This window comes from Bos taurus, chromosome 15 (assembly GCF_002263795.3).
Source record: "Bos taurus isolate L1 Dominette 01449 registration number 42190680 breed Hereford chromosome 15, ARS-UCD2.0, whole genome shotgun sequence".
NCBI classification, from domain to species: domain Eukaryota; kingdom Metazoa; phylum Chordata; class Mammalia; order Artiodactyla; family Bovidae; genus Bos; species Bos taurus.
The window spans coordinates 62872395-62888065 of record NC_037342.1 but is presented as its reverse complement, the minus strand read 5'-3'; the positions used below and the strand labels follow the sequence as shown (position 1 = coordinate 62888065).

The 15671-nt window shown below is 43.2% G+C and overlaps 1 protein-coding gene across 5 annotated transcripts in view; it reads left to right on the top strand.

The window, feature by feature from the left end:
• LOC614914 (uncharacterized) overlaps positions 1 to 14451 on the top strand; it is a 193593-nt gene extending 179142 nt beyond the window's left edge. For all 5 annotated transcript variants that reach the window (XM_024975893.2, XM_002693514.7, XM_015474833.3 and 2 more), the window contains one exon: positions 14012 to 14451. In XM_024975893.2, coding sequence (XP_024831661.1) covers positions 14012 to 14185 — 174 coding nt within the window. In that variant the 3' untranslated portion in view covers positions 14186 to 14451. The remainder of the gene's footprint in view (positions 1 to 14011) is intronic.
• The last annotated feature ends 1220 nt before the right edge of the window (positions 14452 to 15671 follow it).

The following is a 15671-nucleotide window of genomic DNA, read 5'->3' as shown; positions in this document are numbered from 1 at the left end:
ATGAGCCTTTGTGTAGAAATGCTTTCATTTCTCTTGGGTAATTACCTAAGAACTGAGCAGCTGTGTCATATGGTAGGTGTATTTTTGCCTTTTCTTCAGGAAACTGGCAAAGTATTTTCCCAAGCAGCTGAACCTTTTTCCATTCCCATCATCAGTATATGAGAACTCCAATCCATCCTCCACATCATTGTCAACACCTAATATAGTGTTTTTAGCCATTCTAGTGGGTGTTCAATGGATAGCTCATTGTGGTTTTAATTATCTGTTCCCTAATGACTAATGGTATTGGACATCTTTTCTTATTCTTATTGCCACTCATGTATCTTCTTTGGTGAAATATCTGTTCAAATCTTGCACTTTTTAAAATTGTCTTGTGTGTCTTATTATTAACTTGTAAGTGTATTTTATATATTCTAGATCCAAGTCCTTTGTTGGATAGGTTTGTCCAGTATTTTCTCCCAGTCTGTGGCTTGCCTTTTCATTTTTGTAACAGTGTGTTTCTGTTGTGCTCTGGGCCACCTCCGTGCCAGAGTGCTCACATTGCATTGTAGGTACAATTTGGTGTCTCCCATCAAAATGCAAGCAGCCCAAGAGAAGGCACTGTTGCTTTATCCATTTTGATTTCTTGACATCTAGCATAGAGCCTGGCCCAGAGTAGAACCAAGAGTTGTTTGAAGAACTGAACATGATACCAGGAAAGGCATTGCCGGGGTCCAGCCCCGGCGGATCCAGGGAATTCGAAGGGGAGCCGGCATCGTGATCAGGAAACGACAGCTTATTTAAATGTTAATTAAAGATATAAAGAGTGGTTAAATAAGGATAGCTCAGTGAGAAAATTTAGTGGAGAAAAGAGGCTGAATAATTCAGCCAGAAGGTGAGAGAAAGAACGACATGGGGAGACCAAGTTTCGGTGAACAAGGCCCGCACTTTATTTCCCAAAGTAGTTTTTGTACCTTAAGTTATGCATAGAGGATAATGGGGGAAGGGGTAGAGTCATGCAGTAAGCCAGGCTTTCTTCCTGCAAACTTATCATATGCAAAAGTTTAGGTGATTTGCATCATCTTCTGGCCTGGAGGCCTGTTAACATTTTAAGACCCTTTCTTCAGAAAACTTATTTTTCTCTAAAGGTGATTTAGTCAGGCGCCACCCTCCAAAAGCATTAAAGTTGCATTCCTATAGGGCAAAGGTGTGGTGGGCTATAACAAGAAAAAGAATTAACTCAAGGGTCCAAGGTTACAAACATTAAAGCTACTACTTACACCAATTATATTAATCAATACACTGCCAGGGACACAGCAGATAAGGGATATGGAAATTTAGCAGCGAACATTGGCCCAACAAGTGAAAAACGCTTCACCAATACAATTTCTAATCAATCTTTTAACTGCTCGAAGGAATCTGTATTTATTCAGTTTAGAACATCTCATACCTCTCACAGTTGGGAGGCTCTGAGCAATCACATGTGGCCGGAAAAACCTATTCAGGCAGGCTAGAGGACTCCAAAGGAGTTTGTAGGTTGAAACACTGTCACACCCAGGAATTATTAACTGGAGCTGTAAGTTAACTCTTTTTTCAAAGAGAGGTAGTGGAGGACAGCCCCCTGTAAAGTCAGAGGTGTAGGTGAGAGCACAAAGCAGAAAGTAGGCAGACTCTGGTTTTGGGGGTAGATGCTCGAGAATTTCCAGGGGGACTCCTGAGGCTCGATACCGCCTTTCGTATGCCGAGCCTCCTTCCTCATGACCTTTGCCACGGGCGGAGCTCCTGCTCCCGGCAAGGCATGACTGTTTTGTAAAGAATTATAGCAGTAGTGCAGAAATGGCTGTTGGAAATCAGCCAGGTCAGCATTGCTCTCTCCAGATCCAGAGCCAGCAACTAGAAAATCTTTGCGTCCTTGTCTGTGGAATGAGGGGGAGGCAAGGGGGAAAGGGCTGGCGTTAATGTCAGGACTTCGTCTTTAGTCTCAGCAGGAATCATCAGTAAGCCCTAGATCGAGAAGTAGGAGGTAGGAGGAAAGGTTATTAAGGACAGTATCTGAGCGTGAGACTAAGATCATCTTCATGTCTTTCCACAGATTACTTGTTAAAAGAAAAAATAAATACTGTAGAACAGATGCATAAAAATATAAATGTATCAATACTTACTGCCACGGAACTGTACACTTTAAAAATGTCTAAAATGATAAATTTTGTGTTTACCACAATTTAAAAAATAGACAAAAGGGAAACTATACAATAGAAAAAGTAAGCAATACATATTTTAATGAAGTGATCAAATTTACATCACCAATAAGGACAAATGGACATCTTGTGGCTCTGGATATGAAGCCTGAAAGGGGCCCACTGACAATTGTACAGTGTTCCAACCTCAATCCGACCACGAGGGGTCATCATACAGACCCACATAATGGGTCACACTATACAATAACTAGCTTGTATTCGTCAGAAAAATATCAATGTCATAAAAGGTAAAGACAGACCGAAGGACTGTTCCAGATTAAAAGATGACTGAAAAGCTATGATAACTAAATGTAGCACATGATCTGGGATTAGATCTTGCACCAGGAAAAAGAAGTTTCTTCTTTTAAAAACATTATTTATTTATTTGGCTGCATCGGGTCTTCTTCGCTACATGTGGGGTCTTTCCTGCCTTAGGTGGGATCTTTGTGGTGCATGAACTTCCTAGGTGTGGCACAAGGGCTCAGTCGCTCTATAGCAGGTGGGATCTCAGTTTCCCCACTGGGGATCAAACCTGTGTTTGTTCTGCATTGCAAGGCAGATTCTTAATCACTGGACCACCATAGAAGTTCCTCTTCTTTTAAAAAAAAAGTAAAACACCTATTGAAACAATTGGTAAACTTGGAATATAAACTGTAGATTACTAGAAGGATTAGACCATTGTTAAATTTCCTGAATTTGATAATTGTTCTGTAGTTATAGAAGAGACTATCCTTGTTTTTAGGAAACACACATTGAAATATTTAGGGAAGTGGAATGACGTATACAACCTACTCTCAGGTAATTTAGAAGTAATAAATGTTAATGCTGAAGCACATGTGACAAAATGTTAAGAATGGACGACTCTGTACAACAGTTATGCAGGAGTCTTGTACTGTTTTTGCAAACTTTTCTGTAAGTTAAAAAGCACTTCAGAACAAGTTTTTAATTGCTTTGGGGTTGATTTACTAAATGTTACAGCCATATAAGGGCATACTTAGCAGTCATTAAAAATACATTTATTGGCATAGAAACAAGTTCATAATATATAATTGACTGAGGCAGGCAAAGTGCAGTATGATCTGTTTTATTTAGAACAAAACAAAAATCTCCTTTTCTGAAAAAGAGTCTGAAAAGATGTGTACCAAAATGTTAGTTCTGGGGATCTCTGAGTTATGGAATAACTCAGCAATAACTCTCTGAGGGCTTTCCATCTAGAGAAAACAAAAGTTGGAGAAGACTTAAAATGGAAGATAAGGAATTTTTCTTTTCTTAATTCTGGAGTGTGATGTAGGAAGTTGAAAGAACTTTGAGCTTTGGCTACAGAAAGAGATTACTGAAGAATGCATGTACCCAACTCAGAGGATTCCCAATCAGTCCATGAACTTGGGTGCCATAACTGATTGGAAGAAGTTGGATTTTAGGGACCTCATGGAATGCATAAACACCTTTCTTAACTTCTGTTCTCCTTTTTTCCCAGTGGGCCCAGGAACTATCACCATATCCCTGGTCTGCTTAATTCTGAGGACCTGGAAGATCTAATAGTCACTTTTCAAAGATGCTGTCTTTGAACTCTCTCACTCAGAGGGCAACTCTAACAAAGACAAAAAGCACAGCAGTAGTGGTATCATTAGTGTGTGGAGTCAAAGTTGACCCTAATCTTCTTTCTCTCGGCCTTCGCTCATGGTTGACTCTGCTTCTGGACCTCTAACCAAATTATCTGATCATCATCTATCACGTTTACCCTTTGAGACTGTGTTTTCCTGTGAATTGAGCATCATGTCACAGTCTTCTACTTTTTGTTCAAAATGTTTTAATGAATTTGTTTCCCATCCTTCATTTCTGAGTCTTGAATTCTTCATCGGATCCTTTAATGTTGTTTCTGAGCATGGCTTTGAGGACTTTTGCTTGTTACAGATTGTGCCTCTTGAGATATGTTGGACTTTCTTGTCATCTTGACACTGATTTACCAGAATGAACTCCTTGGGAGAACACGGTTGCGAAGAAATTGTTCTGCTCTAACAGCAGATGATTTTCATTAGTTTTGCTGACTTTGGGGACCCAGTGCATGCACTTTGAAAACTGCAATGATCTGCAGGCAGCTGGGTCTGGGCATTTTCCTAATGTGAGCTATTGCCAACTCATTATATCAGCCTTTTATATTCAGAGAAGGCAACCCAGTTTATTTATATATATTTCATTTTTTTAAAAAATATTGCCAAATGGTAAAGGCTTGTTTATTTATTCAACCTCACATCTTACTTGACTTTAAAAGTCTAAGAAATCCTTCTTGTTACTTATTATATCATTTGTCCTTTTTAAAAATAATTTGTCCTTTAAAGCCAAAACGTGCTTAAAAGCAACATGAAACTAACCAAAGGAAAACTCAGTATTCTTCAGGTCATGGTTATTCAAACTGTGAGGCTGTCAGAAAATATTTATTCCTATTTTTATCTTAACTGCCTCCCTCTCCCTTTCAGGAGCAAAATAGCTGAAAAGTTTGCAAATACATTCATTTGTCTATGTAGTCATTTCCCCTTGGGTTTGGAATAATATTCCTCAATGACTTGAAAAACCTAAAAAACCTAGACCTAAAACTATACTCAGAGAGTGAGACAAGACCACAGTACCGCCATGCCAAGCGACAGTTAACCGAGGCAGAAATCAACCTGGGGAGGGTGGTGGTGTTATAGTGAGGAACCTGAGGTCTCATCATAGTCTCAAAGTTATCGGAATGGTGGAGACCCCTGTTTCTGCTGTCAGTGCTCTTAGTGTGAGCAGTAACCTTTGTGAGAGGTGGAAGCCAGACAGCCAGGGAGGCCCAGCTGTGGGTCCTTTGAGCCCCATCTTGAATATATCTTGAATATCTTTGGAGCCACAAGCCCAGTACTGCCCCCAATCCCAGCTCTCAGTTGTCTCCTGTACCTCGACCTCCACTCTTGCCTTCCCTGTCCATTCCCTAAAGGGTTAATCTTGAAATGCTAACATGATCATGACTCTCCCTCCTCTTTAAACCTCAGCAGTGGCTTCCCATTCTGTTAGGCTAAAATCCGATCGGTACAGGATCAGGCCCAGTCTTTCTCTCATACCTCACCCACTTCCATTCTCCCCTCCTGTCCTGTGGTCCAGCCACAGGGCCTCATTGGCCTTCCTTTAGTTCCTCAGGAGCTCTGCACTCCCATCTGCCTCCACCTGGTTCAGGCTCCATTGTTACAGCATCTCATACAGCCATGTCCATCTCCTGCAGAGCACTTCCCTGCAGAGCTTATATTTTTTATGGCCTTTCTTTAACTGTAAGCTCTGCCAGGGAAGAGGACCCAATGCTGCTGTACCACCAGCACCAAACTCAGTGATGTGGTTAGGTCAGTAGAACTTAAGATGAAGTCAAGGTTGGTTTACCATTTTCTGCTGAGAAGGATTCAGTTCATTTCAGTTCAATCGCTCAGTCGTGTCCGACTCTTTGTAACCCCACGGACTGCAGCACACCAGGCCTCCCAGTCCGTCACCAACTCCTGGAGTCCACCCAAACCCATGTCCATTGAGTTGGTGATGCCATCCAACCATCTCATCTTCAGTCATCCCCTTCTCCTCCTGCCCTCAATCTTTCCCAGCATCAGGGTCTTTTCAAATGAGTCAGCACTTCACATCAGGTGGCCAAAGTATTGGAGTTTCAGCTTCAGCATCAGTCCTTCCAATAACACCCAGGACTGATCTCCTTTAGGACAGACTGGTTGTATCTCCTTGCAGTCCAAGGGACTCTCAAGAGTCTTCTCCAACACCACAGTTCAAAAGCATCCATTCTTCAGCGCTCAGCTTTCTTTATAGTCCAGCTCTCACATCCATACATGACCACTGGAAAAACCATAGCCTTCACTAGACAGAACTTTGTTGGCAAAGTAATGTCTCTGCTTTTGAATATGCTATCTAGGTTGGTCATAACTTTCCTTCCAAGGAGTAAGTGCCTTTTAATTTCATGGCTGCAGTTACCATCTGCAGTGATTTTGGAGCCCAGAAAAATAAGGTCAGCCACTGTTTCCACTGTTTCCCCATCTATTTCCCATGAAGTGATGGGACCAGATGCCATGATCTTCGTTTTCTGAATGTTGATCTTTAAGCCAACTTTTTCACTCTCCTCTTTCACTTTCATCAAGAGGCTCTTTAGTTCTTCTTCACTTTCTGCCATAAGGGTGGTGTCATCTGCATATCTGAAGTTATTAATATTTCTCCCGGCAATCTTGATTCCAGCTTGTGCTTTCTCCAGCCCAGCATGTCTCATAATGTACTCTGGATAGAAGTTAAATAAGCGGGGTAACAATATACAGCCTTGACATACTCCTTTTCCTATTTGGAACCAGTCTGTTGTTCCATGTCTATTTCTAACTGTTGCTTCTTGGCCTGCATACAGGTTTCTCAAGAGGCAGGTCAGGTGGTCAGGTATTCCCATCTCTTTCAGAGTTTTCCACAGTTTATTGTGATCCACACAGTCAAAGGCTGTGGCATAGTCAATAAAGCAGAAATAGATGTTTTTCTGGAACTCTCTTGCTTTTTTGATGATCCAGCAGATGATGGCAATTTGATCTCTGGTTCCTCTGCCTTTTCTAAAACCAACTTGAACATCTGAAAGTTCATGGTTCACGTATTGCTGAAGCCTGGCTTGGAGAATTTTAAGCATTACTTTACTAGCGTGAGAAAGATTAGCTCCACAAATTGGTATGATTGCATCATTGCTAAAGAGGGACTAAACAGCTTCCATTTACCTCTTGAGTAAATTCTTGTCTGTTACGACATTGCTGCAATCATTAAATTCTGTAAGTTTTCTATGCAAAGTACACTGGCTCAAACTTACTTGGTTCAGTTGCTGAACCCATCCTACCTCCCCTTCAAAGCATTTCTCAGCCTTTTCTGGAAGTTCCTAAAGTGCAGTAGTTGCCATGTCTCATCCACCCTGTCCTTGCCCTCTTGCTCTGCTCGCCTGATTCTCCCTTGCACTGCTCTTAAAACCACTTGAAGAAATAATACACTGGCCCTTTTGATAGTTCTCCTGTGAGATCACCATGTCCACACCCAGGTTGGCTGCCAGGGTTTTGATACAAGGGGTCTTCCCTAAATAAAGGAAACATTTGACCCAGACAGATGTAAATTTCCACCCCTAGAGGCCAAAATTGTTTAAAAAGTTTAAAAAACAAACAAAAATAATGACAAAAATCTTTAAGTTGCAGTCATCTGCCAAGACATATATGTATTGCCTTATATAATTGTCACAAAAAATCCTGTCATGTCTGTGTTACTGTCTTCATTTTAGAAATGAGAAAAATTGAGCCTCTGGGATGTTGAGTGACTCTTTGAAGTCACACAGCAGCAGAGCTGTAATTCAAACTCAGGTTTTATGACTTGAGCTCTTAACCAGTATTTTACACTGCAGGCCAAGGTCAATAGAAATGGATGACATAGGGACTTGCATACAATTAATTTCAATTAGCCCCTGTAGACCAAAATCATTCTGTAAAGGCAATATCCAAAGAGGCTTTGGATATCCAAATTTATCCAAAGATAAATTATTTATATAAAGACATTCAGAGTATATTCCTAAATGCGAGCTTCATCATCTTAATCTTTTAGCTCTATACATGTTCACATTTAAGGTATTTTTCCCCCAGGTCTATATTTCTAAATATGTGTTTCTCCTTGTAACCACATAACCTCCTGACACCACCCAAGCTGGGGCCTCTCTGTGCAGAGTCCTTGGCCCAAGTCTCTCTTCAGCAGCTCACGTGACGCTCCCTCAGGTCTCGGCACAGTCATGGGGTCACGCTGCCCAGCTTGTGTTTATTCTTAGTTTCAGGGAGTGTGGGGATGGACTTCCTGCCAGAATCCTGCCTTGAAATGCCAGGTAACTGACCACAAGCCATGGCCCATCCTATGCTATTTATAGCGAGTGACAAAAAATAGCCTCACCTCTCTGAAAGGTGTTATTTGTGCCATATGCCCACTGGCCTCCTACCATCTGACAGGCACTTCTCTTCAGACCTCAGGAGGTGACAAGACTGTGCTCACACAGACCCGGAGGCACCATGTCCCTCAAGTGTGCACAGCTCCTGCCCTGGAGGCAACCAGGGAGGCAAGGCACCAAGGCAGGGCCTCAGCTCTAGGGTCAAGGCAGAACATAGGAGCAGACTCAAGGAAGGAGACAGGAGCTTGGGGAGGAGGAGTAAGAGACGACCAAGCCCAGCTGGTGGAGTTGGGTGCAGTGTCAGGGTGAGATCGTGGACACAGTTGATCTGATTCTGAGCCACAAATGCCCCAGAGACACACTGGTCTCTAAGCCTGGGCTGGGGCTGTGTCTGGGGCTGAGGAGGTTAATGGAAAGGGCTGGAGTGACCAAAGAGTGTAGACAGACCCTGTCCCTTTATAGCTGTGTGTGGATGAGCAACTTACTTCATCTGTCTGGGCAGTTTCCTTATCTGAGAGGGTAGCCCTAGAGGAACAACTCCATGTTAAGTGTGCGTCAGAATCACCTGGGACTTTGTTAGACTCGGGAGGCCCTGTATATTGATTCAGGAGGTCTGAGAGGATGCTGGGGATCTGGATGTTGTGCAGGTTCCCCAGGAGATTCCGAGCCCCACACTAGTGTTGGGGAGCCCCTGTACCAAGTGAGTCCCAAGGGGTCTTCCAAGTCAAACATCCCTTTATGCTAAAGTTTACTTAACAAGTATAAGAAAGCATAGAAGATGGGCATTCACCTCACTCAATTATTAGCATCACAATCACTTTATCAGTTGTTTGTTGTATCCCAAGAAATATCCATTGAGAGCTTATTCAAAGACAGTTTTTTTGTGTGTCAGGCTGAATCTGGGCTTGATTTCAGTGGCCCCCTGCCCCCACTCCCCACCCCCACCCATCCCCCACATCCTCTTCTAGGCCCTCCCTCTCGCCTGATTTAGTCTCTCCCACGGATCACAAACCAGGATCCAGAAAGACCAATCCAGACAGTACACACATGAATTTTACTTAGTCTGCCCAGTGTTAAAAAAACAAAATTCAACTGAGTAAATTTGAAGATCAAATTGGCTTTATTCACCCCATCTAGTTAAATAGAAAGAGGCTCTGAGGAGTTGTATAAAATGAAAGATGTTTATAGGTAAAAGGAGAATGGGTCAAGAAGCTATCAGCCGAAGAGAAGAAAGGATTGTTTCTGGCCACAGTGTCTTCTTTTGGGGGCAGGGAGCAGCGGGGGTCTTTATCATGCAGATAAACCTCACTCTGGTAGATTGGACTTTTCAGATTGACTGTTTCAAAGGTCACATTTCTAGGAGGGATTGAAATTGCAGTGAGTCTTGGTTTGCTGTCTGAAGGAGCCATGACTCCATTTGAGGCTGAATATTTCTTTTTAACATCAGTATCTTTTAGAGTCTGAATTTGCGTGAGGTCAGACTGGGCATTTGCTTTCCAGCTCACCACAGGCCCGCCACAATGAATGTGTTATGCCAGTGGCGTCCACGCTTCACCCTCCCTGCCTAGACCCTGATGTTAGATCTGAGCTCAACTCCTGTCTGCAGCCCAAACCTCTTTCTGAGCATCAGACCCATAGATTCAGATGCCTCCTGGATATATAATCCATGGAAGGCCTCGTGTGTCATGCAGGGCTAAATAAATTGTAGCTATGGCTTCCTTGGTGGCTTATCTGCCTGCAATGTGGGAGACCTGGATTCAATCCCTGGGTTGGAAAGATCCCCTGTAGAAGGGAATGGCTACCCACCCCAGTATTTTTGCCTGGAAAATCCCATGGACAGAGGAACCTGGCGGGCTACAGTCTATGGGTTGCAAAGATTTGGACACGACTGAGCAACTTCTATTCACTCACTCAGAGGTATTGTTATCCCTATTGTGCATATCATCTTAGGATCTCACAGGCACCTCAGCTCAACCTGCTCAAAGCACTAAGTCACCTAGACTGGGAGCAACTCTGGGCTCTTCTCTCTCCTTCATTTCAATTTATCATCACACCTTATGCAAAATCTCTGATTCCATCTAGTTTTCTCCATCTCTGCTGTCATCATCCTAGTCCCAGGCACCATCATTTTTTGCCAGAACTGTGTAGTTATCTAATTATTCTTCTGCACACATCACTGTTTCCATCTAATCCATTGTTCAATTTGAAGCCACAGTTTTACTAAATCAACCTGATCTTGCCTCTCCCTGCCTGCCTCTTGAGAGGAGTCCTTTGGACAGCAAGGAGATCAAATCAATCAATCCTAAAGGAAATCAACCCTGAATATTCATTGAAAGGACTGATGAAGCTGAAGCTCCAGTCCTTTGGCCACCTGATTCAAAGAGCTGACTCATTGGAAAAGACCCTGATGCTCTGAAAGATTGAAGGCAGGAGAAGGGGATGGATGATAGAGGATGAGATGGTTGGATGGCATCACTAACTCAATGCACATGAGTTTGAGCAAACTCAGGGAGGTAGTTGAGGACAGGGAAGCCTGGCTTGCTGCAGTTTATGGCGTCACAAAGAGTCAGCCTTGAGTGAGCGAATGAAAAACTCCCTGCCTTCAGTGGCTTCCCAGTGCCCCAGGATAAAATCCAAATTCCTCACCAAGACCCTCCACCGTCTGCCTCCTGCCTGCTCCCCAGCTGCCTCTGGCAGTCTGCGTTGCAGCCATCTGAGACTTGTGTTGTCTCTGGGACGTGCCCCCAGAGGTCTCTGGCCTCTGGGCTATCACATAGGCCATTCCTCTTTCTGGAAAGCTGTTCCCCCAACTGTTCACTTGAAAAGTTTGTACATTTTCTCCTTAGCTTACTGGCTTAGCTGTCACTTTCTCAGAGGGTCTTCCCTGATGCCAAGCAAGGAGCCAGCCCCCCTGCTACGAGCTCCCAGAGCCCCTGTGCTTCCCCTGCCTAGTGCTCGTCACCCTGAGTTCTGAACGTACCCGCTTCCAGACCATGGCCATGTGAAGGCATGGACTGTCACCTGCTAACTGTTCACGGCTCTCTCTTCCGTGCTTGAAACACAGAAGTGCACAGGAACTGTTTTATGAGGAAAGGAAGAAAGGGAGAGAAGAAGAAAGTGGAAGGGGAACCAGAAAGGAGCAACAAGCACCTTCTGGCCGAACAGAGGACAAGAGTGGACACGTCCTGCCCCACCACTGCCCTGAAGTTGAGAGCTCCTGAGGACAGGCATCCTCTCTTATTCAGTGTTGTAGCCTCAGCATCTAACAAAGAGCAAGTGAACTGTGGAGGCTGTGGAATGAATGAATTTACTTTGAGTCCCTGACCTAGACTGTAAACAACGGTATAACCAGCCAGAAAACCACTGGTTTTGTAATAAGCCTCAAGCAACAGTTTGACTTTTTAATGTTCATGTGTGTATAAACTCTGATAAAGATTAAAACCTAAAAAAGATGAAACAGTGGAAAAATTCTTACTGAGTACCCTACGGTCATTGATACTCAGTCGTGTCCAACTCTTTGCAGCCCCATAAACTGCAGCCCACCAGGCTTCTCTGGCCATGGAATTTTCCAGGCAAGAATACTGGAGTAGGTTGCCATGCCCTCTTCCAAGGGATCTTCTGGACCCACAGATCAAACCTATGTCTCCTCTGTCTACTGAATTGGCAGGTGGATTCTTTACCAGTGAAGCAACTGGGAAGCCCAAATACCCTATGGTCACCACCAGTCAAATCAAATTGGTTATGAACTTACAAACAGGAAGTCTGTTATCCAAATGTAATGAAGCCATCACTCAACTCTTAAAGAAAATATCATTCTTAAAGTCAAAGGAACACGTAAAGAAAATGCAATTCATTCACGGGACTAAAATGTAGATTTTGGCTTCACCTACTTTATCTACTAAGCCAGAATGAAGGACAAACGTGTGCTTTGGCTCTCCAGAGCCTGAACTTTGGGCCTGGACCACCACTTAACTGTACAAATGCATGCCTTTGGGAAATTGATCCAGCCTCCCTGCTCTACTTTCTTTCCTATACAATGGGGAAATGAGATCTACCTTGCAGGACGGTTTTGAAGATGAATAACAAAATGTAAAACACTCAGTGCGGCCCTGGTGACCAGGTGCTCATCAATTCCATTGTTTGAAAGTACTCCTGCATTTTAATTATTTAAAGGTTGGTGGCCTGGCTCGGAGTTGCAGGGAGCTCAGGAAATGCTGTACTCCCAGTGGGAGGAGGCACTATTTCTTTGCTGTCAGTGCTGTAAAAGAATGAGGAAAAGGTGGCAGGGAACTAGGAAAGCAATTGCAGCAAAGAAGCGGGGGAAATAAAAATGGGAGAATTTGGTTCTCACTGGACCTCAGTCACACTGAAGAGCTGGGCTTTCTTCTCCTCTTCCCTTTTCCTTCTCTCTTCTTCAGGAGGGAGGCTCCTCAGGCAGTGCAGCCAGGGGCAGGATCCCAGTGGGAAGAAGAAGGAGCCTTACTTCTCCCGCCTGCTTGTGTCTCCAATGCTTCTTTGGAGAAATGAAATTCATATTCAGGCATTTGAACAAAATAGCAGTTTTTTAAAAAATTATTTCAAAGGCAAATCATGTTCATTCTGGAAAATTTATACAAACCAAAAGAAGAAAAAAATTATCCAAAATTCCACTGCTACATCACTACTGAAACTCTTTGGGAGTCTATCCTTTCAGAGTTTTTTCTAGGCGATAAGGACATAAGCCAGTGTGTTCCTATAAAAACAAATGGGATCGAATGCTACGTACTGTTCTGTAACATGATCTTTTTCACTAACGACTTTCCATGTCAATAAACGAATGTATCTAATGTCGTGATGGGTGATACCAGTGGATGCTCAGGTGACTGGCCCCTGGCACCTGCGGCGCCCTCCCTGGAAGGAGACACGTAGCTTGCTTCTGTGAAACATGTGAGCGGAAGTGAGCAGCTTTGTAGGCAAACCTTTATGCAATCCGCAATTGTTTTCTTACAACAAATTCTCACATTCAGTCTTAATTTTCTCAAAAAAAAAAAGACAATATGATTTAATCTGTTTAATCATAAGTCGACTTCTTTGAAGAAGAAGGAAGAGACTATAACTAAGCACGATGCTTTTTATTTCTGACTTTGTTCAGCCTCTACATTTATCTCAGTAGTGCTCAGTCGCTCAGTTGTGTCTGATTGTGACTCTATGGACTGTCACCCTCCAGGCTCCTCTGTCCATGGGATTTTTAAGGCAAGAATACTGGAGTGGGCTGCCATTCCTACTCCAGGGGATCTTCCCGACCCAGGTATCGAACCCCTGCGTCTCCTGCATTGTCAGGCAGATTCTTTACCCAGTGAGCCGTCTTTTATCTCAAATATAGCCTTATTTCTAGACAATAAACTTAAGAAACAAGACACAGTCACTGTCCTTAAAGAGATTACAAGCTCATAGCAGATGTAAGAGACACAGTAATTCTCTCATTTGCACAAAAATACCCAATTTTTTACCAGGAGAAGTGAAGACAAGATGGACACAATATTAATAATAATAGCCAGTGTTTAATGAGAACTTACTATATCTGTGAACTGTTAGTGTCTTACATGTTATACTGTATTAGATGACTTATGATTTAATTCTCAGTCAGCCTATGAAGTAGGTACCAGTGTTGTGAACATTACATTATTGTGGGAACTGGGGTACAGAGAAGTTAAGTAACTTGCCTAAGGTAACCCAGCTAGTGAGGGGTGGAGCTGGGATTTGATTCTAGGCCCACTGAAGCTGGGTCCCACTAGGCTGAAACTCAGTGGTTGGGCTGGGAAACAGCATTGTGGTGACCCAGAATAAGCACTGTAATATAATTTCCCAGGTACTGCGGTCTGAAAACGGGCTTGCTGACGTCCCCCATGGTGGGCTTCATGGTGACCAATCAGTGCACCTTCCACACACCGGTCAGCTTTCCTCAGATCCCCGTGGCCGCATTGGCCGTGGAGAAAGTGGGGCGCTCCAGCGTGCACTACCGCCTTGCTCTGTTCCCTCCTAAGCCCACCAAGGAGACGCCTTCTGTCAGCCACTGGGACCTCAGCGATGGCTTCTTCTTCGGCCACCCCAAGCTGGCTCACTTTGCCTCTTTGGCCTGCACCACAGGGTCTTCAGTCCACGTCTTCGTCAATCCAGCCACCAGCAAGCCGCTGGGCCTTCCCGAAGACTTCCGGAGGGGCCTCCTGCGGCTGATGAGCCCGGCTCCAGGGTGAACGTCTGTATGGGAGTCACGCCTGCTAGAAAATAAAGTGTAGTTGATCCTCGTAACAGTTTCTTCTGTTTAACTGAACTACATTTGATTTATTTATGTTTGGTTTCAGGTGTACAGCAGAATGATTCAGTTTTATATACATATATATATATATATATATAAAATATATATATGTATGTATGTGCTTTATATTATTTTCCATTATAGGTTATTACAAGATGTTGAATATAATTCCCTGTACTATACAGTAAATCTCGTTGCTTATCTTTTTGGGGCATGGGGAGGGCTGTGCCATGCAGCTTGTGGGAGGGATCTTAGTTACCCGACCAGGGACTGAACCCAGGCCAGGTCAGGGCAGTGAAAGCCCGGAATCCTAACCACTACACCACCAGGGGACATCCCATGTTGCTTATCTATTTAATGCTCAATAGTTTGTATCTGTTATTCCTTTACTCCTAATTTATCCCTCTCTACGCCTTTTCTTCTTTTGTAACTAAAAGTTTGTTTTCTTTGTGAGTCTGTTTCTATTGTGTATTCAGATGCGTTTGTATTATTTTTTAGACTCCACTTATAAGTGATATCATATAATATCTGTCTTTGTCTTGCTTTGCTAAGTATAATGTTCTCTATGTCCATCCATGTTGCTGCAAATGGCAATATTTCCTTCTCTAGATGATTTCTTTTTATTCCCTAGCATGTTTTTTTCCACCCCGAGGAGAGGGTATTTTTTATCCTTTATGAGTGTCACCTTGCTTCACCAATCAAGCATCCCTGTGCATCAGGCCCGGGGCAAAGTGCTTCACACCCAGGGTCTCGCTGAGCCCCCACACCACCCAGCCAGGCTGGTGCTGCTCTTCCCTCCTTTTTCAAAGAGGAAAATGAGGTTTGGAGGGTGCAAGTATCGATAACTGGCCTAAAGTCATTCAGCTAGTGAATGAATTTGTCTCTCAACTCACCTGAGCATGCTGGCTACAGGCATCTTTATCTCCAGTAGCATGGCCGCATACTTGCTGTGATTTAAAACCACTAATCTGATATGAGTCTTTAAATGTCTTCAGCTTCTTACAGTTAATAAAACCATATGAACTCTTTTTTTTTTTTTTTGGTAAGATGTGAACTTTAAAAAAAAAGGAAAAAACAACGTTCTTTTCTGTATTTAAAACAACAAACACACCTTTGACAATTTTCTGATAAATTCACGACCTCCATCAGTCACTAATGGCATGTGTTGCAATCTAAAAGTAAACCTTTGATGCTGAAATATGTAAGAACCCTG